The 24669-nt window shown below is 47.7% G+C and overlaps 1 protein-coding gene across 1 annotated transcript in view; it reads right to left on the minus strand.

Moving 5' to 3' along the window:
- Positions 1-13735, minus strand: part of TDRD15 (tudor domain containing 15) — a 58863-nt gene extending 45128 nt beyond the window's left edge. The window contains exon 1 of the mRNA XM_036750120.1: positions 13689-13735. Within this exon, the coding sequence (XP_036606015.1) occupies positions 13689-13735 (47 nt within the window). The remainder of the gene's footprint in view (positions 1-13688) is intronic.
- Between the last annotated feature and the right edge of the window lie 10934 nt (positions 13736-24669).

Genomic DNA, 24669 nt, shown 5'->3' on the forward strand with positions numbered 1-24669 from the left:
TCCCAAAGTGCAGGTCCAGTCATGTTACCTTCCTACTCAGTAAATTCCTGTGGCTCCCTATGGCCTCTAGGATCAAATATCGCATCTCAGCTTGCTACCTTTCCAGTCTTCTTATGCTTTATTCCCCTTCACATTCCTTAAGATCCAGTGACTCCAGCCTTGTTGATTCTGTTCCTCAAACAGGAACTTCATTTCTGACTCTGGCCATTTGCCCTGGCTGTCCCCAATGCCTGGACGTCTCCTCTTCCTCTTCTTGGCTTCCTGTATTTCTGAGGGTAAAATCACACCTTCTACTAATGCCTTCTCTGTAAAATAATCCCCATTTAGTCCTGTCATCTGCACGTTGCTTCCCCCACTGTAAACTACTTGAAAGCAGGGTCTATCTTTTGCCTTTCTTTGTATCTCCAGAGCTTAGCACAGTACCTGGCACGTAATAGGTACTTAATAAATGCTTGCTCACTAGAAGGTCTCCATTGGAGTTCCTCAGATCTGCCATGTTTAATATTTTTATCAGTGACAGAGATAAAGACATAGATGACCTGCTCCTCAGGTATGCAGAGGTCAGCATACTGGGAGGCGTCACTAAGCCAGTGGATGAGTCAGATAAAGATTGGATACATGATGGCTGCTGAGACTCCTTCCAGTTCTCCATTCTGTGATTCTCTCTCCCCTGGCCCTCTTTTGAATCTTCTGTGAGCTGGGAACTGAGGTCACCCAGCTTGTTCAAATTGTGCCTAAAGCAAGAGGCAATAGGCTGGGAGGGATGACTTAGAGACTCTGGGAGGACCCTAAGTGAGTGTCCTTGCCTGGACTTTGGCCTAGCAATCTTAGCTATTCAAAGGCTGTTTGGACTTCCTTGTTCTCAGCTGAGCTCCCAAGGGCTGAGGGTATCACATACATGGCATTTCTTGACCCACAGTGCAGTCATAGAGCCAGATCTTCATCAATAAAATGGAATTCCTGCTTCCGTTTCTGTTTCTCAGCCACTATGTCATTGTATTTGATAAGGGGTCCATAAATTATTAACAATCGACCCAGAGTGAAGGTTCATGCAGATAATTAGGCCCGCCTGAGCCTTAGGTCATGTCTGTCTTGAAGGTGAGGCTGTGTGAGCAACAGAAAGGTGTCTGGACTGGGAGCTGGAGGACCTGGCTCTGGGTCACTCCCCCAGGGGCCTCAGTTTCCCTCTCTGTGAATTAACGAGGTTGGACTTGGGACTAGATGACCTCCACAGGTCCCTTCCCACCTCAGACTCAGAGCTGAGACTGCTGTAGCCCTGAAATCAGGTCTGGGTCTCTGGGAACAGGCCTGAGAAGGCCATGTCTCAGCCCTAGAGGTAGAGACTGTGGAAAGGGGAGACACAGGAACCCTGAAATTCACTTGGCTTCCTGAAGGAGGAGGGGGATCATGGCGTGGACCCAGCCCTGAAGAGCAAAGCTGACTGAGTGGGTGGTCCATGGTGGGAGAACCAGCCAGGGCCTGAGCCAGGGGACAGAGGATATTTGTTTCCTGGGATCTAGCCCAGGAAGGAGGAACCCCTTCCCCCACCTTTATAAGCCCTGGCTTTTGAGACCAAGGTAACGTCCTTCTGACATCAGTTGAATTGAGGCAGCACTGAAAGTTACAGGATGACATGGGAGCTAGACCAGCTGCCACAAAGACCCAAGTTCCAATCCTGCCTCAGACAGTAACTGCTTCTGTTATTCACTTTCTCTGAGCCTCAGTTTCTTCATCTGTAAAATGAGGACCAAGCCAGCAAGTACTTTCTAAGTGCCTTCCCTTCCCCAGGCACTGTGCCAGGCCCTGCTCTCAGAGAGTATGAATTCAGTCTGAGGAGGCAGCATCTGTCTAAGAATATATGAAAACCCCCCAGAGCATTGAAGAATTTGAGAGGTAGAAAGGCCAGCCATCTAATCCAAGCCATCCATGGCAGTAGCTGCTGGGGAGTGGTCGGTCAGTGGCCCACCCCCTGCCTCAACTTTACCCAAATGCAACACTCACGGTGTATCCCATGGATATTCTCCCTGTCCCCCTTCAAGCCCTTGCCTCCACTGTCCCCCCAGCTAGCATGCTCTGCCCATCCCTGTCTGCAAGCATCCCACCTGTCCTTCAAGGCCTTGCTCCCAGACACCTCCTCCTCCAGGCATGACATCTGTCTAATTGGTCAGGAATTGACCAGGTCCAGCCCTAGGCTTCAAGCATCATCTTTGGGCTGTCCTAAATTCAGTGGGTTTCACTGAGCTTGATGTTTTCAGCCCGAAGCTTTTTAATCTCAGTTCCACTGACATTTCCAGAACCATTTCAATTAGGCAGATTCCCCAGAGTTTGCCTGGGAAGGAAGGGAATCTCCCATCACTCAGCTACTGGTGGGCTATGCAAACCCCAGGAGTCAGGGCCAGATGCCAAGGGGCAGCTCTGGGCCATTCATCAGTCACGTTGGGAAGTGGGAAGAAGGTATCCAGGCCTGACAGCAGCTGCCCAGTGTAGTCAGCCAGGGCCAGTGCTGGCTGGGGGAAATCCCAGCAGGGAGTCACAGGTGCTTAATGTCCCCACTCATCTAGAGCTGGGGAGTGCCAGGGCTTGACTGGCCCAGCCAATATGGGTCATGGCTGGCCAATCAGGACTCTCACTCCCTGGGCTTCTCTGCAAGAGGTGTAGGGGTTAGCTACAGGCCCCTGGCCCAGAACGAAAGCCTCTCTAACCAGTAAGTGCCTTTCACTGACACTGGCCAGTCCCCTTTGGTCAAAAGAAAGTCACCTACTTCCCCAGTCAGGGACTGGAGGCTGGGAGTTACTTGAAAATTTTAGTTGGTTGAGGGCTACCTAGAAACCCCTTTCTTTTCCCCACTTTTGCTGGTGAAAATCTCTCTGGGTGTCTAAGCCTGTTTTCCTGCCTCCCCAAAAGCTCTGAACTTGGCATTGGAGGACCTGGGTTCAAATGTGCCATTTTCCAGCCATGTGACATTGGGCAAGTGCCTTGGCCTCCCTGTGTCTGGGTTTCTTTATCTGTCCAACGAGGGGCCTGGACAAGAGGACAACTCTCAGTGTAAATCTCCTGCTTCCATAGGAGCTCCATGGCAGAGCACTCAGTCTTCCTCTCTCTTACCTCCTCACAAACATCTTCTCTTCCCTCCTCAAGCCCCTAGGGGCTCCCTCTCTCACCCCCCCAGGAGAAAGAAACCTAAGAAACCCACCCCTAGAGACCCCTCAGATGACAATGTAGCTTCCTTTCTCTGAGAAGGAAGTGGCCCCTTCTTTGCCAAGATAGCCCCTCAGCCTGGCCCCATGATCCCGCCTCTCCTCCTTCAACAACTTGCTTTGATTCTATGCTGGGTTTGTCTGTCTTGTTTGCCTTGCACCTGCCCCCACCTTGCTGCCTACAGACACTCTCGGGCCCTTCAAAGGAAGGCATCCTAGGACCTCCAGTCATTGGCTCAGCCATGGCCCCAAACACTCATCTTCTATCTCTCTTTCTTTTCACTGTCAGACAAGTATCTGCCACTCCCTCCTCAAGGTCCTTGGAATCTGAGCCCATCCCAAGACTGCAATTTGCTCTCTGCTCTGGAAAAGGCTTCTTCTTCCTTCCCTTCCCCCTCTTCTTCTTCCTCCCCCTCTTCTCCTCTCCCTCCCCTCCTCCTCTTCCTCCCCTCCCCCCTTCTCTTCCCCCCTCCTTTTCTTCCTCCACCTGCTCCTCCTCTTCTTCCCCCACTCCCCCTCTTCTTCCTCCCCTCCCCCTCCTCTTCTTCCTCCCCTCCCCTCCTCTTCCTCCCCCTCTCCCTCCTCTTCTTCCTCCCCCTCCGCTTCTTCTTCCCCCTCTCCCTCCTCTGCTTCCCCCTCTCCCACCGCGTCTTCCCCCACCCCCTCCTCTTCTTCCCCCTCCCCCTCCTCTTCCTCATCCCCTTCCCCCATCCTCTTCCTCCTCCCCTCTGGATCCCTACCTCCTCCTGACATCTCTGCTGTGGCTCCCTCTAGATTCTGCCATCTTAATTCTCTTGTCTCCTGGCCACTTGGCAGGGCCGGGGTCTTTTCCTCTCTGTCTATGAAATAGCTAGCCCTAATCTCTGTCCTCAGCTCCAGTCCCATATCAGTGAATCTATCAACAAGCATTGATAAAGTGCCCACTATGTGCTGGCTCTAGGGATGCACTCACGGAGCTAACATTCCAAAATGTGGGAAATGCCATCTTATAGAAATTTATATTGTTAGAAAATTGAGGCAAAGACAAATACTGAAGAATTGGAAGGCTTCATAGAATTTCTGAGGAAGATTTTTGTCTCAGGACCGTAAGACAAGGGGGTGTGTCCTGATCCTTTGCCAGCTTACTCGACATTAGATTGTGAACTCGGAAGTAAGAACTGTGTTTTTGGCCTTTCTTTGCACCTCCAGCACTTGGCTTGGTGCTTGGCACATAGTAGGTGCTTAATAAAAGTTTATTGACTTGACTAGCTGTGTGAACTGGGGAGTCCCTTCATCCCATGTGTAATTGGGGTGCATTTATCCCTGAATACTTCATGGGGTTGCTGGGGGGAAAGCATTATTCAACTTAACAATATTGAGGAAGGCCTCCATCAGGTGTGATCGCCATGGGTCCATCTTATTGGAGGACATGTGTAGGCAGGGATGGCCTACAATCTGCCTTGCGAGGGGGAGCTCCCAAATCAGGGAGGTCAGAATTAACACCAGGGATGTGAGCAGTTGTCATGGAAAGTGAGTGATATTAACTCCTAGGGTGCTCAGTAGCTCGTCTCTGGTCTGGAAGAATGGCCTGGTCTTTAAGTGACAGGCTCTTGCTATGAGACGGCAGCTGCAGGCCTTGTCTTTTCTGTTGTAGGTGGTGGCAGAAGAAACAGAGAGAAAGATGATGAGATGGCAGGAGGCTGGGAGGCCAGGAAACCTCATCACCCCACATGATATTTGCTTGCTTCGTTCTGCCTCAAGTCAGCCCTGGTGAGCTTTAAAGACCAGGCGGGAGCAGGGGAGTGGGCTGGAGGACAAAGGGCAGCTGCTTAACCTGGCTAGCTTTAACTTTGCCTTGACCACTAGGAGCATGTTTGCTGAATATTTAACAAACCCCAAGCTATTGATCCTTTTTTACCAAAGAGGTCAGCTTGCTGGGCTGTTGTGCATTGTTCCCTCTGACTCATCTGTCAGCTGTTTCTCTACTAGTTACTCAATAGATTTGACTAAGACAGGCTTGGAAAATGCAGCTGTGCATTTTTTTTAACAGCTGAGAAGAACTTGGGACATGAGTTCGGGTTATGAGGAGTGAGGCCCTTTCTTTGATGGGGTGACCCCCCCCCCAATCCTGCACCCCGCCCCCACCCTTCCAGTGCAGTCTAGTGCCCTGAATGCTCATCGAGTTATGGGATCATAAAGTTCGAAGGTCCCTCCCTCCAAGGTTATCTGGGGCTAATCCTACCTACAACATTCCTGGCAAGGGTCCATCCGGTCTCTCTTTGAAGAACCCCACTACCTAGCAGGGTGGCTTGGCTCACTTTGGAATGCTTCTGATTGTCAGGAAGTATTTCCTTCCACCAATCCCAGATTCTCTGTTTATTATCCTTGGGGCTAAGTAGAGTAAATCTCATCTCACTTCGATCACCGAGCTCTTCAGTTTCCTCCCTCATAGACAGGGCACAGCCAAGAAACAGGCACCAGTAAGTGCTTGGTAAGGCCTAAATGGACTGCCATGAGCAGAGTACAGAGAACACTGGGGAGGCAGTCAAGTACCTGGCCTTCCCCACCACCGTCACTGACCTGACAATAAAGTTGTTATTCATCGTCATCGATTAGGCACCAATGGTGTGCGAGGCACTGTGGGGTGGGGGTGGAGGGGCAGGTACAAAGGCATCAATCATTCAAAAGGCATCTACGAAGTATGTGGTAGATGCTAGGCACAGTGCTAAGCACTGGGGTGAAAATGAAACAATCCCTGCTCCCCAGGAGCTGTATTCTACTGGGGAGACCACATGTGCATCTGTAAGTGGAACACAAAATAAACATGCGGTTGTTAGGGAGGGAGGGATCAGGCTGAGCTTATAAGACAGTGCTGGAGGGAGAAGGGGTCTGCGAAGGGGAGCAGAGGGGAATGCAGGACCTTCTAAGCATGGTCCGTGACTAGTACAAAGGCCTGGTGGTGGGAATTTGAAGGTAGTGGTGCAGAGAGAAGGGGCAGGAGGGATGTGAAGACCTTTGGAATGCAGAATGAGAAGGAGCATGAAAAGATGGGATTGGGTCAGGTTGGAAAGTGTTAAATGGCGAAAAAAACAAACTCCAGACTCCAACAAACCTTGAAGCAATACATAGCCACCAGGCTCCTAGTCAAGTAGGAAGGTATGGGAGGGGACGGTAGAAAAAAATATCATAAAGACCTTACTATGTGCCAGACACCGTGCTAAGCATTTCTACAAGGATTGTCTCACTTGGTTCTCACAACAACCTGGGAAGTGGGTGCTGTTATTATGTCCATTTTACAGATGAGGTAAACAGAGGTTAAAAAATGGTCCAACGCAATCCCAAAGGACTCATGATGAAAAAGACTCTCCACCTCCCAAGAGAGAGAACTGCTGTCAGATGATTTTTCACTTTTCTTCTTTTTTGAGTTTTCTCGCCCAAAATGACTGATATGGAAATGTTTTACATCATTGCATATTATAACCTGTATAGGATTGCTTACCATCTCAGGGAGGAGGGAGAAGAGAGAGGGAGGGAGGGATAGATTTCGGAACTCAAAACTTAAAAAAAATACAAATTCAAAAACTGTTTTTATGTGTAATTGGGGAAAAAATAAAATATTAATTTAAAAAATGGCGAGCAGGATGGTTTCTGGGACGGCGTCTATGAACTGATACAGGGCTTATGGAATCCTGATAAAGCTGCCCCCAGCCCCAATATTCTAACTTCCTTATGAGCCCCACTGAATAGCAGGCACATCCTGATTTAACCATACAATCTGGCTCTAACCACACTACAGGCTCCCAGACTCAATCATAGGCCTCACTGAAGAGCAGGCATGTCCTGATTTAACCACAGAAAATGGCTTTAACTGCACCTCAGGCCCCCAGACTCAATCATAGGCCTCACTGAACAGCAGACCCACTGCCCCTACCTAGCCACTGCCCTCCCCCACTCAATATCCTAATTCCTGCATATATGCTTCACTGCTCACTAGAACAGCAGGTGTGTCCATGAGATCATATGTCCCACAGAACAGCAGTTGTGTCCATGTGATGGGATCCAAGCCACTGCCTCTAGCTAGCCACTGCCCCCAGACCCATTCCTCATATTTCCCACAGAAACAACAGGTGTGTTCATGCACTCAAGCATAACCACATCCATCTAATCTCAGACAGAAAGACAATGGTCAGCTAATCAGAAAGCAGTACCACCAGGATGCCTAAGCAGGATGTGGCCCCCAAAACAATAGAATAGCCCTAAGTAGGCACCTGTGCAGTGATAGCAAATGCTGTCCTTTAGGTGAATCCATGACATAGAGAGGCTTATCATAATATAATTATTGTGTGGGACAATAACTCCCCCAAAATGAAATAACAAAGTTTTCTCAAGGTAAAAACAGAGGCTTTATTTGCAAGTCTCGCGCAAGAATTGGGCATCGCCCAATCCAGAGTGGTCTGGGGTAGGGAGGCAAGTTTCAGAAGGCAGACATGCAGTTTATATACCCCTTAAAGTGCCCCCCAAAACCCCCTTACAAAACAATTCTAAGAAAAAAACCCTGGACATCTATCCCCATCCGTGGGGGTAATTGGCCTCACATTCTTGAAACAAGGAAAGATTCTTAATCTAACACCTTAACCTCAAACTAACAGACAGCAGTTACAAGCATGCTCACCCTATGTGCATGCAGGATGTGGATATACATGGTGTATATGCAAGTTTAAGCGGGGCGGGGGTTAATTTTTAGACTCAAAGATATAGTTCAGGCGTTATGGAAGCTAAAATATTAAGTATCCTTTTCCTTAAATGAGAGACTTTCATCCATTCCACTCATTATCATACATACAAGCACCCCACCACCACCACCACGGGTTTTTCTGTATGCATTATGGGACATAGCATGCACAGTCCCACCAAGGCTGGGACCCCTCCCCCATTACTTAATCTCTTAACAAACCTTTTTAATATTCATAATTTCTGTTGTGTAATCAGCATCATTACGCTATTAATTTGCCTGTCTTGTCTTACTAAATTGCTGGCTCCCCTTGGAATTCAGCCTGTTGGAGGCATCATCCCCAATAAATGTCTATGCTTGGATTAGAGGCTGTCTGAGTCTGAGTTCATTCCAGACAACCCCGCCAAACAAACCATGAAACTACAACAGAGGGAAGTGAGCGGGACCAGAGCACAATTGTACAAGCACAACAATATTGTAAAGACAGCCCCAGAGGAGGAGACTTGGATGTCAAAGGGAGCAGAGCATTTAATAAAGTCTCGGACTCTTGTTAAATGGGGAAGAGTCCAGTGCAGTAGCTTCAGGACTGATTGTGAGGACTGACGAATGTGGCCCTTGAGGGTCTGAAGCTCCATTGACTCCCTTGGTTGAATCTTTACAGCAGTGACCTAGAGAAAGGCCCAGACAGCACAGGGGCCCGACTGGGCTGGGCCACAGACCTGACACACTGGGTGACCTCAGAGTCATGAGTCTAAAAGACCTCCTTGCCAAGAGGGAACATCAAATCTAGCAAGATTTAAGAGGGACCAACGTAAAATCATAAGCTTGGATGAATAAAAGTCGAGTTTACAAGTATAGGATGAGGGGAGCAGGGCTGGACCAACTGGGAAGTTGATTGGACTACAAGTTATTGAGTCAGGTCAGATGACATTGATTAAACCCCTACTGTGTACCAGGCACTGTGCTAAGGGATGCAAAGAAAGGAAAAAACAATCGCATCCCTCCAGAGTTCACAGTCTGATGAGGAAGAAAACACGCCAACAACTAGGTACAAAGAAGCCACATACAAGATGAATGGGGGATGATGTCAGGGAAGGTGCCGGCACTGAGAGGGGCCAATGAAGGCTTCTCACAGAAGGTGGGACTTGGGCTGAGCTTTGAAGGAAGCTGGGAAGCACCGAAGGGCAGCCGGGGGTAGAAGGCAGTCAGGAGATGGGCGTCTTCCGAGGAGCCGCAAGAGGCCAGAATTACTGGATTGTCAAGTAGGTGAAACAGGGTATAAGTAACAAGCCTGGAAAGCAGGAGAGTGGTGGACTGTGAGGGGCTTTAAAAGCAAAGAGAACAGACACCCTCGTGGTATGGTTTGACATAGGCACATATCCGTCCATCCATACGCATGTTATCTATTTCCCTTTGTGAACTCATCAGCTGCCATGGATTCCGGTGATCCTTGCTATGCAGATGATTCCCCAGATCTATTTATGCAGTCCAAACCTCTCTGAAGACCTACAGCCTCCAGCCTCCAGCTGCCTGCACTGGACATCCCAAAGCGGAGGCCCCATGGACCCCTTAAACTCAACATGTCCAAAACCAAACTCATTCTCTTTCCCCCAAGTCTTCCCTCTTCCTGACTTCCCTATTACTGTTAAGGGCCCACCCTCCTCCCAGTTACCAGGCTCACAGTGGGTGTGTCTGTCTCTCTGTCTGTCTGTGTCTGTGTGTGTGTGTGTGTGTGTGTGTGTGTGTGTGTGTGTGTGTGTTGGAGTGGAGGAAATTAGGAAGGGAAACATGGAAGAATGATTCCACCACTGATTAGAAAAGCAACTGGAGCCCAGGAGACCCACCAGCAGGCTCTTGCGGTAGTGATGAGGGTCTATACCGCACTGGAATTAGGGTTGGATTGTTATTAGCACAGCATGGAGGGCAGTGCCGCAGGCACTTAGTAAGTGTTTATTGCCTGACTGACCTGATTGACAAGCCTTAGGGAAGACTGGACCACATAGATGAAGATCCAGCAAAGGAAACCAAGAAGTGATTGACCAGCCAGAAGCTGCAGAGAGGTCAAGGAGGAGGAGGATGGGCATGGCAGCTAAAGTCATTGGTTACTGTGGAGAGAGCAGTTTCGGTGCCCAAGGAGTTCTCCAGTTGCCCATTCCCTCTGACTGAGCAACGCCACTGCCGGGTCTATCTCCAAAGGCAATCGGGGAAAAGGAAAAGAACCTCTATGTCCTAAAATGTTTATAGCAGCTCTCTTTGTGGTGGCAAAGAACTGGAAATTGTGAGGATGCCCATCAATTGGGAACGGCTGAACAAACTGTGGTATATGATTGTGATGGAAAACTGTTGTGCTATAAGAAATGACGAGCTTGATGATCCTAGAAAAAATGGGTAGACTTGCATGAAATAATGAGAAGCGAAATGATCAGAACCAAGAGGACGCCGTATACAGTAACAGCAACCTTGTTTTAAGAATGACTTTGTGTGACTAAGTCATTTTGACTCTTATAAATACCCAAATTAACTACAAAGGACCTGTGAAGGAAGACACTCTCTGCAGAGAAAGGACTGATAAATAGAAGAAGGTATAGAATGGTGTTATGTATTTACGTGTGTGTGTGTGTGTATACATACACACATACCTATTTGTGTCTAGTGGTAGCCATCCCTAGGGCAGAGGAGGGGGGTGGAGAAGAAAAAAAAGTCAGGTTGTACATAAGAAATGTACAGTTTTGTCCATCTTTTCATTATTCTACTATGTTATGGGAACACTTAATTTATTTCATAAGTGAAAAATAAAAGAAAAAAAAGAAAAAGGTCAGGAGCCAGATTGTAAAGAGTCCAGAAGAGAGTGACTCTTTTCTCTTATTCTCTAAGGCTGTGATTGTGGGGTCCCCCAGCCCCCAGAGCTCCCAACATGCGCACACACACACACACACAGACACACACACACCACATGTGTGTATGCCCATGAGTAAGCTGTTTGTTAACCACATCTGTGATTTTAGAAATGCTAAATACAGGCTCTGGTCTTTCTGACCCATTTGAGGTGGTGATGTTTTCATGAATTCCCTCAAGGAGCTAGGATCCCATTCTGTTCCTGGTTCTCCCCATGCCTGGGCATCTGGGAAAAGTACAAGCCCTCACCTTGGTGGAGCTCTTGGTGGAATTGGGGAACTACAAGGAAGTGAGACCCTGGCCTCCAACCACAGGGCCTGCCGTGTTTGTTTTCCATTCATTCATTCATTTCACAAACACTTCTGAAGCCCTTCTTCCCTGGGTGTTGGTAGTCAGTTAGTAATCAATTAATAAACATTTCTCAATAGAGCTGGTCTTGAGCAAACCTACCTAGAATTCAATAGGAGGAGGCCAGGAATGGCCTGGCTTGTGGCTGGGAAATTGTTTAGGGCCTTTACAGACCCATGAGACACCTCACTTTCACAATGAATCAGGAGACCACCCATGAATCCAGGAGACCACCCTGGTGTTTGGTGGCTCTGTGACCTCATGGGGTGGGCGTGGGGCCCTCCCCCAGTGCAGCCCACTGCCCAGCCCACCACAATGCATCTGTCCATTCGTTCTCCTCCACGTGTTTCCATGATTCTTCCATGAAGGCCTTCCACTGGCATCTTGGGGGCACACTGTACCCCTGTGGCTGGTCTCTCCGTTTTTCTTCATTCTTGACCAGACCCGCACAACTTGGCACTAGATTGGGGCCAAAATTAAAATAGGCTAAGCTTCTTCAGGTTGCAGATAGGTTAGACTAGAGACAGACTGAAGACTGTTGGTTGCCGCATGCTCAGGGGCAACCCTACATTTTTCGAGGACCTAGAAATCCTTCGGTGGGTCACAAGCTGCTGTATGTTGTGCAGGCCTATTCTTGATAGACAGGCCCATCCCCTTTTCCTGTGCCACATCAAGGCAATGCTCCCCAATAAGCTAGACTGTGAGTCCACCTCATGGTGCGGTGTGTAGGTCAGGGCGATAAGAAGACAGATAGGACCCAGGCCTGGCACCGAGGGACCCGACGTGTTCTGCCAGACACTGAGACATGAGGAGAATGTACTAGAAACACGCTTACTGACATGCGGGGTCACAGGAAGAGAGGGAGAGGAACCACAAAAGGGGCCAGGTTTGAGGCTGGTTCCTCTCCCCAAATCCAAGCCTCTTTCTACCTCAGAAAAGTCTTTTTCAAGAAATACAATGGTCCCTGCGGGTGCCTTCATTTTCAGTTGGTGCAGCTGAAAGGGGCCCTGAGTGACAGCCCTGAGTGACAGAAGAGAAGACAAACTGTCCCAACGTGGGGGCAAAGGTCAGAAGCACATGTGAGGGGGTGCCAGGAGGTAAAGTGAGATCAGTGACTCATCTCCCAGAGACCAAGGTGCCCAAAAGCTTGGTAAACAGGCCTCCTGACAGGCAGTGGGATGTAGAGAAAAGGCCGGGGAAGCAGCTCCACCCCCTTCCCCACTGGGTGCAGCAGCTCCGCCCCCTCCCCCACTGGGGTGCAGTGCCTCTGCCTCCTCCCCCACTGGGTGCAGCAGCTCTGCCCCCTCCCCCACTGGGTGCAGCAGCTCTGCCCCCTCCCCCACTGGGGTGCAGTGCCTCTGCCTCCTCCCTCACTGGGTGCAGCAGCTCCACCCCCTCCCCCACTGGGTACAGCAGACTGGGGCTACATTATCTGCTTGGGAGACCCCCTTCCTTGGGCCAAATGCATCCACTCTGCTCTTCTCCTAACCAGGCTCGGTGGGTTCTGGCAGGAGCTAAAGGCACACCCTAGATGGGCTTCAGGGAACCCCAGGGGGCAGGAGGTGGGGTGATTCTTACCCCCGAGATGGTGAGGTGACCTACATCACCTGGCTGGGTGTTAGAAGCTGAGCTCTGGACACTTACTAGCCATGTGACCCCTAGGCAAGGCATTGGCTCTCCCTGGGCCTTGTTTCTTCCGCCATGTAATGAAGGGCGGATGGGTGGCTCAGTGGTTAGAGTGCTGGGCCTGGAGTCAGGAAGACTCGCCTCTCTGATTTCAAATCTGGCCTCAGACACTTCCCAGCTGTGTGACTCAGGGCACTTCACCCTGTCTGCCTCAGTTTCCTCATCTGTAAAATGACCTGGAGAAGGAAATGGCAAAGCGCTCCAGTATCTCTGCCAAGAAAACTCCAAATAGGGTCCAGTCAGACACGACTGGACAACAACCACAAAACGAGGAGACCGGCCTTACTGGTCCCTAAGGTCCCTTCCCCTTCTGAACTCGAGGACAAGGCAGCGGGATTCCCATAGGAAGGTAGTGAGTAAGTGGCCTCCAAGGCAGACAGCCATCATGTAGAGGGTACTGGCTGGATGGGTGGGGATCGCCTGTGGCTAGAGGGCTCTGGCTCCCAGGCCTGGGCTCCTCTTGGACTAGGTTGGCCAGATGGGAGGGGAGGGGAGAGTAGGCTGGGATGGTGCCATGACCGCTGAGGCATCGAAAGCCGAGGGAAGCAGTCCCCTGGCCCTGGAGTCACAGGTTCTGGCCTAAGCCTCGACATTGTCACTCACCTCCTTTCACCCCCTCGGCTCTTTCTGAGCTTGTTACCTAATCTGATAAATGAAGGAATTCTGATTCGATCTCCGAGGTTTCTTCCGACTTTCTATGACCCTGTACATACCGAGTCAGATGTTTATTTATATTGACATGCCTTTCTTAGTTATCTAACGAGATAATGTTTTAACAAGTGCTCAGGACAGTGCTGGGCACACAGTAGTGGCCATATAAATGTTCCTTCCCTTCCTTGCTTTCCCCTTACCAGTCACCACTGTGGGCTTCTGAGTTTTGCACCAGGCGTAGTGCCATGCTGCGTAAGCTATGCAGCCTACCTTATGATAATGACCTTAGCTGATGCCATATTTCGGCACAAATGTGAAATATCCGGTGTTTCGGGGCTCCAGAAAGAAGGTGGCATGATAAAGAGGAGGGAAGCCATTAAGAAAAAAAATAGTTGAAGCAATTAATAGTTTCATTAAAGTAGCAGTATACAAACTAATCCTACATGATCCATCAGCCTTTCTGTGTTTTACTAACCAAACCCAGGAGGGAGAACTAGAAAGAGAAACTCCATTCACAATAACTACACAGTGCAGACAATATCAAGAAACATATAGAATTTTTAAAAATGAAATTATAAAACACCATGGAATGAAGGAAAAATTGATCAGACAGACATATGTGGTTAGTTCTTGGGCTGTACCAAAGTACAAAAATAACCATATCTAGGCGTAAATAACCACACCAAAATGAATGTGTAGATTTGGGGTTAAACCAGTCAGATACCACTTGCTAGAATTCACTAATCAAAGCCCAATATGGTGCATGTGAAAGAATGAGAAGGAAGAAATTTTTAAAAATCAGCATGAAAGGAGGCTTTTCAGTGCACTGTATTGTGAAGGAGTCATCAAGACAATTTAATAAGGACTAAAACCAAAAAGCAGATTAATGGAACAGTCTATATCAGTGAGACCCTGGTGCAACCAAACATAGAAGCCCAAAATTTGATAAACCCCAAGCCAAGAGCCACCTGGGAAGGATTCCCTCATGGACCAGAATGTTGTTTGGCCTAAGTCAGCTTTAGAGCAACATCTTTCATTATAGATTACAGTAAAACCACAGCCTCAAAACAATGTAGAAGACAGTAGAAGACACCTTCTATACCCACAATCCTCATGGACTGAATCAGGGGGCAGAAGGAATGAACCCACTTTATCAAGAAACATAGAAAAATGCTCCTAATTGCCACCAAGAGAAAAGCAAACTCAAGTAACTGCGAGGGTTCACCTCATATGCACCAGACTGATAAAGATGCTAAGGCCTGATAAGTACATGTGGAGCCTTTTGGACTGTGAGTGGTTCTAACCTCACTGCCAAACAGTGTGAAATTATACTTAGGACCCACCAACAATGCCCATGCTCTGACCCAGCCTTCCCCACTACTGGGCAGATGCCCCCTGGACATTAAGAACAGAGGGCCTTGCCCTACCACATCTCAAACTGTATTATAAAGCAGCAGTTATCAAAACAATCTGGTACTGGCTAAGACATAGAGTGGCAGATCAGCGGGATAGATTAGGTACACAATACACTGTAGTAAGTGACCATAATAACATACCGTATCAGGCCCGCACAACCTGTGGCCCAGCAAAGATTTTAGGCTGCCTGAGAAAAATGTACAGGATGTTTTCCTCTGCATTTTTATGGGCCACCCAAAATTCTTTGGTGGGCCGCAGGTTGTACAGACCTGTACTGTATGATAAACCCAAAAATACAAGCCTTTGAAACAAAAACTTACTATTTGACAAAAACTGCTGGGAAAACTAGAAAACAGTATGGCAGAAACTAGGTCCAGGGGTGGGGAACCTGTGGCCCTAGGTCCTCAAGTGAAGCCCTTTAATTTAATCCAAACTTCACAGAACATAAATCAACATCTCGCACCATATACCAAGGTAAGGTCAAAATGGTGCGTGACTGTGCATACCCTTTGACCCAGCAATACTACTGCAAGGTTTATACCCCAAAGACATCCCAAAAAAGGAAAAAGGACCTATTTGTGCAAAAAAATATTTATAGCAGCTCTTTTTCTGGTGGCTAAGAACTGGTAATCAAAGGATGCCCACCAATTAGGGAATGGCTGAACAATTGTGGTATATGATTGTAATGGAATATTATTGTGCTATAAGAAATGACAAGCAGGCAGACTTTAGAAAAACCTGGGAAGACTTACATGAACTGATGCAAAGTGAAGTGAATAGAACCAGAACATTGTGCACAGTAACAGCAACATTGTCCAATGACAAACTGTGAATGACTTAGCTATTCTTAGCAATACAGTGATCCAAGACAATGCCAAATGATTAATGATGAAGCATACTATCTGCATCCAGAGAAAGAAGTGATATTGACTAAACACAGACTGAAGCATGCCAGTTTTCACTTTCTTTCATTTTGTTCCCTTTATTTGAGTCTTGTACAAAATGACTAATATGGAAATGTTTCACATAATTGCACATGTATAACTTATATCTGATTGCTTACTCTCTCAGGAAAAGCAGGAAGAATAGAATTTTGAACTCAAAAATTTTTTAAAGTGCTTAAAAAATTTGTTTTAATATGTAATTAGGGGAAAAATAAAATATTTCTAAAAAAGAACGGAGGGAAAATATGGTCTCCTCTGTCATGAACAAACTTACCAAGTATCCACCAAGTGCCAGGGACCGGCTTTACAAAGTCAAACTCCAAACAGTCCCTGTCCTCAAGGTATTTACGTTCTGTTGGGGCAACAAAATATGCTGACACCTTTGTCTTGGCATAAATTGTGTGTGTGAATGCAATGGATTATCAGAGAATTGTGGGAGAACATGTAGGAGGGGACAGAGAATGAAGGAAGGAGACCAGGAGAAGACTGTACATCCCAACTTCTGCAATGTAAATGGAACCAGAGGCAACAGCCATCCCCATGTCAATGGTGTGACTTTGGGAAGGTCTCTTTGCCATTTTGGATCTTAGCTTCTTCACCTCTAAAATGGGAGCAGTATGAGTTACGCTGCACAACCTAGGGGGTGCTTTGTTATTGTATTGTAGATAGATGAATGATTGTATTCTGGGTTCACGCCTCAGTGGATCTGACATCAAAGTGAAGCTGGAATCTGCCGGATCCATTGAGGATATGAGGGAGAGCTGGAGGAATCCAGCCCAATCTCCCCATTTCGCAGAGGATGAAACTAAGGCTTCACCACAGGACTAAGGCTTCTGCCCAGTCACTGGGGAGAAGAAACAGCATCTGCGCTCAGGGGACTTGGCTCTGAATCCTGTGGATCCACTTCTCCCAGGTTTGTCTTAGCCTCCCACCTCTCTCTGCCACCATGGAGTTATTGGGAGTCTCCAAAGGCCCAGAGACCTGCCTGTTTTCACTATGTGGGTCCCACTATGAACACTGAGGCTGTGACAGAAGGACTCAAGTGAGGAATCCCAGCTCTATGCTGCGCACCTTCCCAGAGCTTCTGCCTTAGCCATTTGGCTCAAGCCTGAGGGACTTGCAATACATGGAAAGGCAGACTGCCCCTAAATGTGTGCCTCTGAGGACCCCCAGGCAATGGAAGCCTGAGCTTACCCCACTGCTCCCGGGCTTTCCACATCACTTATCTCCCATTTAATAAGGCTGTGAGATTTTCTTTTATTTGCTGAGAGAAGGAAGAGGAAGGAGGAGGAGGAGGAGAAGCAGAAGGAGGAGAGCAGAAGCAGAAGCAGAAGCAGAAGAAGAAGAAGAAAGAAGAAGAAGAAGAAGAAGAGAAGGAGGAGGAGGAGGAGAAGGAGGAAGAGGAGAAAGAAAGAGGAGGAGGAAGAGTAGGAGAGGGAGGGAGGAGGAGGGAAGAAGAAGAAGAGAGGAGGAGGTGGAGAGAGATGTGGAGGAGGAGGAGGAAGGAGGAGGAGAGAAGAAGAGAGAAGAAGAAGAAGAAGAAGAAGAAGAAGAAGAAGAAGAAGAAGGGAGGAGGAGGAGGGGGAGGAGGAGGAGGAGGAGGAGGAGGAGGAGGAAGGGGGAAGGGGGAAGAGAAAGAGGAGGAACAGAAGGAGGGGGAGGAGGAGAGTCTCCATTTCTTGAGCATTTGGGGTTTCCAGAACACTCTCCCTGCAATAATCCTAGGAAGGTGGTAGGGATGGGGTTGCTATTCCCATTTGACAGAGGAGGAGACAGGCTCAGAGCAGGCAAAGTGATTTGCCCCACATAACTTCCAGGTAGCTGGTGTTTGAACCTGGGTGTCCCAAGTCTGAAGTCCAGGGCCCTTTGCATTCCACACACAACCCAGATCTCAGGTAGCAAAGGCTGGGTGGCCTGGCCTAGAGCTGGGCTGTAGGAACAAATCTGGGTGTTTGTTTTCCTCCTCCACAAGCACTCTCAGTAAACCTTCCAAAGGTGAGTTTGTGCGGAGGCTGGCCAGCCATGTCGGGAATGGGGCTGACCACAGCAGCACCTGGGAGTCCCAGTGTAGGGCCTGGCTGGCTTGGCCTGCTCATCACCACTCAAGGGGGATTGTCCCCCTTCCCAGCCCCCTGCTCTCCCACCTTCCCACAGAGCCCCAAGACCCTGGGATTGTCCAGTGGATCCCCAGGGGCTGACAGATGTCCAGTCTGTATGACGGGTGACTTCAGGCTGAGAAATCTTTATTTGTTTCAACCTTTGCCCAATGCTATCAACTGATGTACTGCGTGGCAGAGATGTCAATGAATCAGGAACCAAGGAACAAAGAGTGTTTTTCTTCAGTCAGGGAGAGGGATTGTACCTGTGATCTCATTGGGATAAGGAACTCCCAGGTAAGGGAAGTCCCTTTCCCAATGCAGGTTAACATCCTCCCTGTGCCTTCACGATCTTAGCTTACAGAGTTTCCCAGATTACCAAGAGGGCTTCTTGGAGCACCTGGAGGCCACCAGACCTTGGTGGCTCCAAACGGTCTTTATTGTTGCTGTCCCTCTCAACTCCGGCCTGCCCTCCTCTAACAAGCCGCAAACAATCAAACCATGGTGCTGTTGGCTGGGTCTGCCAGAATCCGCTTCATCCATCCTCAGTCTTGGGAAGTCCCCCACGGCGCCTGTTCAGCCCGAGGATGGGGCCTGTCCTAGGAGTTTTCTTTCATGTTATTTTTCTTGTCATTGAAAAAATCGGGGAATCACCGAATTTCAGAGTTGGAGGAGACCTCCGAGGCCCTCTCGTCCATCCTGGGCAAGTCACTTGACCACCCCGTGCCTCAGTTTCCATATCATTAAAGTGAAGTGGTTGGTCTAGATGGCAGATGGGAGAGAACACCAAAAGTTAGGGGTGTGATCTAGAGGAGGATACAGAAAGGGAGATGAAGAAGGAGCGGTCGGAGAGGGAGGAGGAGAACCAGGAGTGACTGAGTGACTGTGTGTGTTTGTGAGAGAGAGAGAGAGAGAGAGAGAGAGAGGGAGAGAGAGAGAGACAGACAGACAGAGAGAAAGAGACAGAGAAACAGAAAGACAGAGACAGAGAGACAGAAAAAACAGAGAGACAGAGAAGAGAGAGAAACAGAGAAGACAGACACGTAGACAGACAGACACACACACACACACATACACACATATACACACACAAACAGACGTCCCAAAAACCAAGGGAGGAGAGGGTATCAAGGAGGAGAGGCTGACCGATAGTGCCACGGAGCAGAGAGGAAGAGAAGGCGGGAATCCTTTGTCTGGGGAGTTGGCCAGGACATCTGCTGTCCGCCTCGGGGTAGTGATGCCACAGTTCAGGTGAGGCCATACTCTTGTCTCACTGGGTTGTGAAGATTCACTGAGAGAGCATGAGAGGGTACCTCTAGCCCTGCAGCCCTGTTAGAGTTGTTGGCCTGCCAGGATTTCCCCCTCCCCCCTCAGATAGATGGTCCTCTGCTCCCCTCTGCTCCCAGGCCTGGCCTAAGCGGTTCCTTAAAGGCCTGGAGGTGGAATTTTTCTACATTATTACTTTTGAAAAAAAGAGTTGCAAATAGAACCAAACTGTTTTCTCTGTTTTTCTGATGGGGGCAGAATCACTTTAGAGATGAAGAAGCAGGTCTGAGAAAGGCAGGGCTCGATCACTGGGCCATCAGGCCTTCTGTCCATCACTCATGAGCCTCACCATGGGACCCTGTACCCGGATCACATCTGGAAAGTGAGCTGTGGCTGTCTGTCTGCCTCCCGTTTATTCACAGAAAATAGTATTTCTGGGAGGGTTAAAAGCTGGAAGTGATCTTAGAGGTGGTCACATCCAACCTCTTCATTTTATACTTGAGGAAACTGAGACACAGAAACACAGTGACTTGCCCCAGGTCACACAGGCACCACTTGGTGGTGCCAGAATTCGAACCCAGATCCTTAGACCCTTTCTACAACACCATGGTTAAAAGTCCCATTGGTGTTCTGGGGGGCCATAAGCCCTGATCAGATCCTGACCCTGCCAGGGTCTCCCAAGCTGTTGGTGACCTTATCTGTAAAGTGGGCATGATCAGGCACTGCCTGGGTCAGCAGACAAAGGCGCATAGGCTGGTTCAGTGACGGGCCCCTGATAACTTTGTCTGGCATTCTCTTTTCCTCATGTTAGACTTATCCCTCTAGCATTCGTTTTATGGCTCGTCTGCCCTGATAGATTATCAGCTCCTTTACAGCAGAGAGAGATTTTCATTTTCAGAGGCAATCAGTGGTGCATCAGATAAAGTGCTAAGCCTGAAGTCTAGGAGATCTGAGTTCAAATCCTGCCTCAGACACTTACTGGATGTGACTCAGTTTCCACATTTCCCTTTATATCACTCTTTCCATAGAGTCATCACTTATAACAAAGATATTTTTAAAAATAAAGGAAAAATAAAATAAATGTATTAAAATAAAAAAAAATCTGTCATTATATGCAATACCACATTCCCATGAACCCCTTCAAAATATAAGTTGATGCTTTTTCCTGTCTTTCTTAGCTGTTGTTCAGTCACTTTAGCCGTGTCTGACTGTTCTTGACCCCATGGATCATCGCACACTAATTCTGTCCGTGGAGTTTTCTTGGCAAAGATACTGAAATACTTTGCCATTTCCTTCTCCAATTCATAGATGGGGGAACTGAGGCAAACAGGGTGAAATGACTTGCCCAGGGTCACGCAGCTAGGAAGTGCCTGAGGCTGGATTTGAACTTGGGAAGATGAGCCTTCTTGATTCCAGTCCTGGCACTCTGTGCACTGTGGCGCCCTCCTCCTCTCTCCCATTGAGCAAGGAAGAAAAACAAAACTCCTGTTACAAATATGTATAGTCAAGCAAAAAATAAAATAAAGTCCCATACTGGCCATGCCTCCCCCCCACCCCCCCAAAAAATCTCTTAGTCTGTACTTTGGATTCATCACCTGTGCATCAGGAGGTGGGGCCCGTGTTTCATAATGGTCTTCTGGCATTGTGATTGGTCACGGCGTTGATCAGAGATCCTAAGTCTTTCAGAGTTTGTTGCAACTGTTTAAATGATTCTCCTGGTTCTGCTTACTTCACTTCGCATCAGTTCATGCAAATCTTCCCAGGTTTTTCTGAAACCACCCCCCTTGTCACTTCTTATAGCACAATAGTATTCCATAACAATCATATACCATAATTTGTTCAGTCGTTCCCCAGTTGACGGGCATCCCCTCCATTTCCAATTCTTGGCCACCACAGAAAGAGCGGCTATAAATACCTTCATACATGTGGGTCCTTTTCCTCTCCCTTTAATCTGTTTGGGGCATAGACCTTGTATCTATATCACTGGGCCAAGCTTTGGGGCATAGTTCCCCATTGCTTTCCAGCATGGTTGGACCAGATCGCAGCTCCGCCACCAGGGCATTAATCTGCCTGCTTTCCCTCATCTCCTCCAGCATTTGTCATTCTTCCTTTTAGTCAACTTTGCTGATCTAATGGATGTGAGTCAGGAACAACAGAGTTGTTTCCATTTGAATTTTTATAATTATTCATGATTTGGACTTTTTTTCATGTGACTACTGATAGTTTGGAATTCCTACTCATAAAACTTCCTATCCTTTAACCATTTGTCATCTCATTATTTCTTAATCATTATTTGGTTGACGTATGTGTGTGTGTGTGTGTGTGTGTGTGTGTGTGTGTGTGTAGTGTATATATTCATACACATGTGCACTAAGTGTATAGTTAGTGGACATATATTAGAACTGGACTGGTCTGCTCTCAATCATTTAACCACCTCGTCTCTTCTTGTCCCTTTTTGGATGATCCGGATGCTGTTTGACCTTTTCTGCATCACATTTCCTGTGGTCTTTCTTCTATGATCAGACCCTCCTGATTATGTGAGTCTGTTCTCGCAGGGTCAGGCATTCAGGGGATCCCACTGGAAGCTGCTGCCAGTCCTATCAGAGGAAACAGAATGCTCCAGAGGTGGTCATTGGCCGCCTGACTTGTTTTTAATTAATTTTTTTTCAATCAGCAAAAATCCACTCTCTCTCCTTTCCACCTAGGATGATAAAGAATAAAAATAAAATAAAATAAAATAAAACAAAATAAAATAAAATAAAATAAAAACCCATGTACAAACATGTGGAGTAAAGCAAAACAAATGTCCACATTGGGTTGTTAGATGGTGCTGTAGATAGTTTTGGACCTTGAGTTCAAATACTGACTCAGATGTTTCCTAGCCTTGTGAGCGCAAACATATCACTTAGCCTCTGCCGGCCTCAGTTTCCTCATCTGTAAAATGGGGATGATGATAATACCTACCCCCCAGAATCTAATGAGACGATAACTGTGAAGCCCTTTGCAAACCTTAAAGCACTTTGGAAATTTGAGCTATTAGCATGAACTATAACTGGCCATATGCAAAAGAAATTATATATATATATATATATATATATATATACATTTATAAATTCTTTCTCTATATATGTATATATATATATATTATATATAAATATATGAATTTTCTCTCCAAACCTCTGTCCACACAGTGTTTGTGCCTCATTCTGTGTCCCGAGCCCTGGCTTCTCCAGGCAGAGATGGGCCGAGGGTTTCATCATGTGCCCTTTGGAGCTGTTGATGCTCATCGGATCGATCCGAGTTCCCAAGACTTAAACAGTTGTTTGTCTTTCCAGTGTCATTGTACAAATTGTTCTGGTTCTCCTCACTTCCCCCCCACCCTGCCTCCCGCCTCCGTGTCAGTTCATCCAGTCTCCCAAGTCTCTCTGAAAGTGTTCCCTTCATCATTTCTTAAGATGGAAGGGAAAGGCATAAGTATTCAAAAAGCACCTCCTGTGCGCCGAGCGCCATGCCAAGGTGGTTTACAAAGACTGATTGTCACAACTGTGAGAAGCAGGTGCTATGATTGTCCCCATTTTGCAGACAGGGAAACTGAGGCAGAGAATGGTTTTGTGGTCACCCAGCTAAGAAGTGTCTGAGGCTGGATTTAGGGATGCTAGACCTAGCACTCAGTGCATTGGGCACGCCCAGGAGGCCTGCGTCCCTGGGCTCTGGAATGCCCCCTACAGCCCACTCCCGTCCAGTCCCCAGGGCCCAGAGCTCTGTGGTCCAATATCTCACGGTCTCTTTTCCTTGGGTTTCTCCACCAGGACTTGGCCTGCTGAGTTTTCTAGATCTCTGCAGTCTTTCTGCTACCCACCATCTTGTCCCTCCCCTGAGCTCTCTGACTTTCATTTTGGTCAGAGCAGTCTCAGTGGAGTGATGAGTTCGGAGGCCAGCTTGAGAGGAGACCTAAAGTAATTGACTTTAATTTGACTGGGCCATTCCAGTCAAGCTACCAAGAAAACAATTCTTAGAATTAGATTTTTTTAACACTATCAGAATGGGAATTAATTGTGACCAAAAAGGTCAAAAACTTCAAGAGAAATAAGATGACAAAATGGTATTGAGGGGAACCTGGCATCGACAGATCTTAAGCAATGCCCTCGCTTTAGAGATAAAGAGACTAGCCCGGAGAGGGAGAGGCCTTTGGCCAAGGTCACACAGCACAAAAGTGGCCAACCCAGCCTAAAACCAGGTCTCTGGACTCCTGGACTGGTCCCTGCTCTCACCTGATCATAGGACCCTGAGGCCCTCTGGAAGCTGTATAGGCCAGCTCCCATCATGGCAGGAGGAAGAAACTGTGGCATGTCCACAGTCTCCCAAACAACAAGAAACAGTTCCGATTCACGTCCAGGACTTTGAAGGCACATTCAGTGCATGCTTCTCCCTGATTTGGGGGCATACCCTTCCCATGGGAGCAGATGGTGCTATTAGCAGAGGCTCATAAATGAGATCTAGGGCTGAGGGTGGGGTAGGATGGGCCAAAGCTGCCACCAAACTGCAGAGATACCAAGGTTCACTCAACGCTCACTCAGGCCTTCAGGGACTTTCCCAAGGAGACTGGCATCCTTGATTTTCCAGCTCCATTAGCATACACCTAGGATTTCTCAAGGGGGTGTGCCAGAGGGTGGCCAGGGTCCTTCCAGCTCGGATATTCTTTGTTGAGCCATCTGACCATACCCCAGAGGCAGCAGGTTAGCTCAGTGGCTAAAGGACCTGGAGTCAGGAAGACCCGAGTTCAAATTTGATCTTAGATATTTCACCTGTCTGCCTCAGTTTCCTCATCTGTCAAATAGACATCATAACAGCACCTCCTCCCAGAGATGGTGTGAGGACATAAGGAGACAATGTTCGTAGTCATTCACAAGCCTTCCAGTGCTCCAGAAAAGCTAACTATATATTCATAACAATGATTATCATCCATCCTGGCCAGAAGTCCTTTCTCAATCCGGGTCCACTCTGCTTCTCCAAGCTCAAAAAATAGGACTTTCCCTCCTCCCTTAATGCAAGCGCCTTGCATCTGGGCACTGTCCTACTGATCCTGTAGAGAGCTGGCTTTGCATGCACCCATTTATCTGCTGGCTCCCTCATCAGAGTCCAAGCTCCTGGAGGGCAGGACTGTCTTCGGCCTCTTTTTCCTTCCCCGGGCTTAGTAGTATGGCACCTGGTGCACAGGTAGTAGGTACTTAATAAATTGATTGATTGATTAAAGTGTTTGTTCAGTGAATGAATGAATACCCCCTAAATTTGCCCTTTTCTAGATGAGAAATTCTCAGTTTCTTCAATTAGTCCATGTATGGTTTGGGTTTCTCAGTTTTAGAAAAAAAATATATATATATACAGATACATGTATAATATTACTAATTAGTTATATAATAATATAAATAATAAATAAAATGTATATATAAATTTATATA

Source organism: Trichosurus vulpecula, chromosome 3 (assembly GCF_011100635.1).
Source record: "Trichosurus vulpecula isolate mTriVul1 chromosome 3, mTriVul1.pri, whole genome shotgun sequence".
In the NCBI taxonomy this organism is placed as follows: Eukaryota; Metazoa; Chordata; class Mammalia; order Diprotodontia; family Phalangeridae; genus Trichosurus; species Trichosurus vulpecula.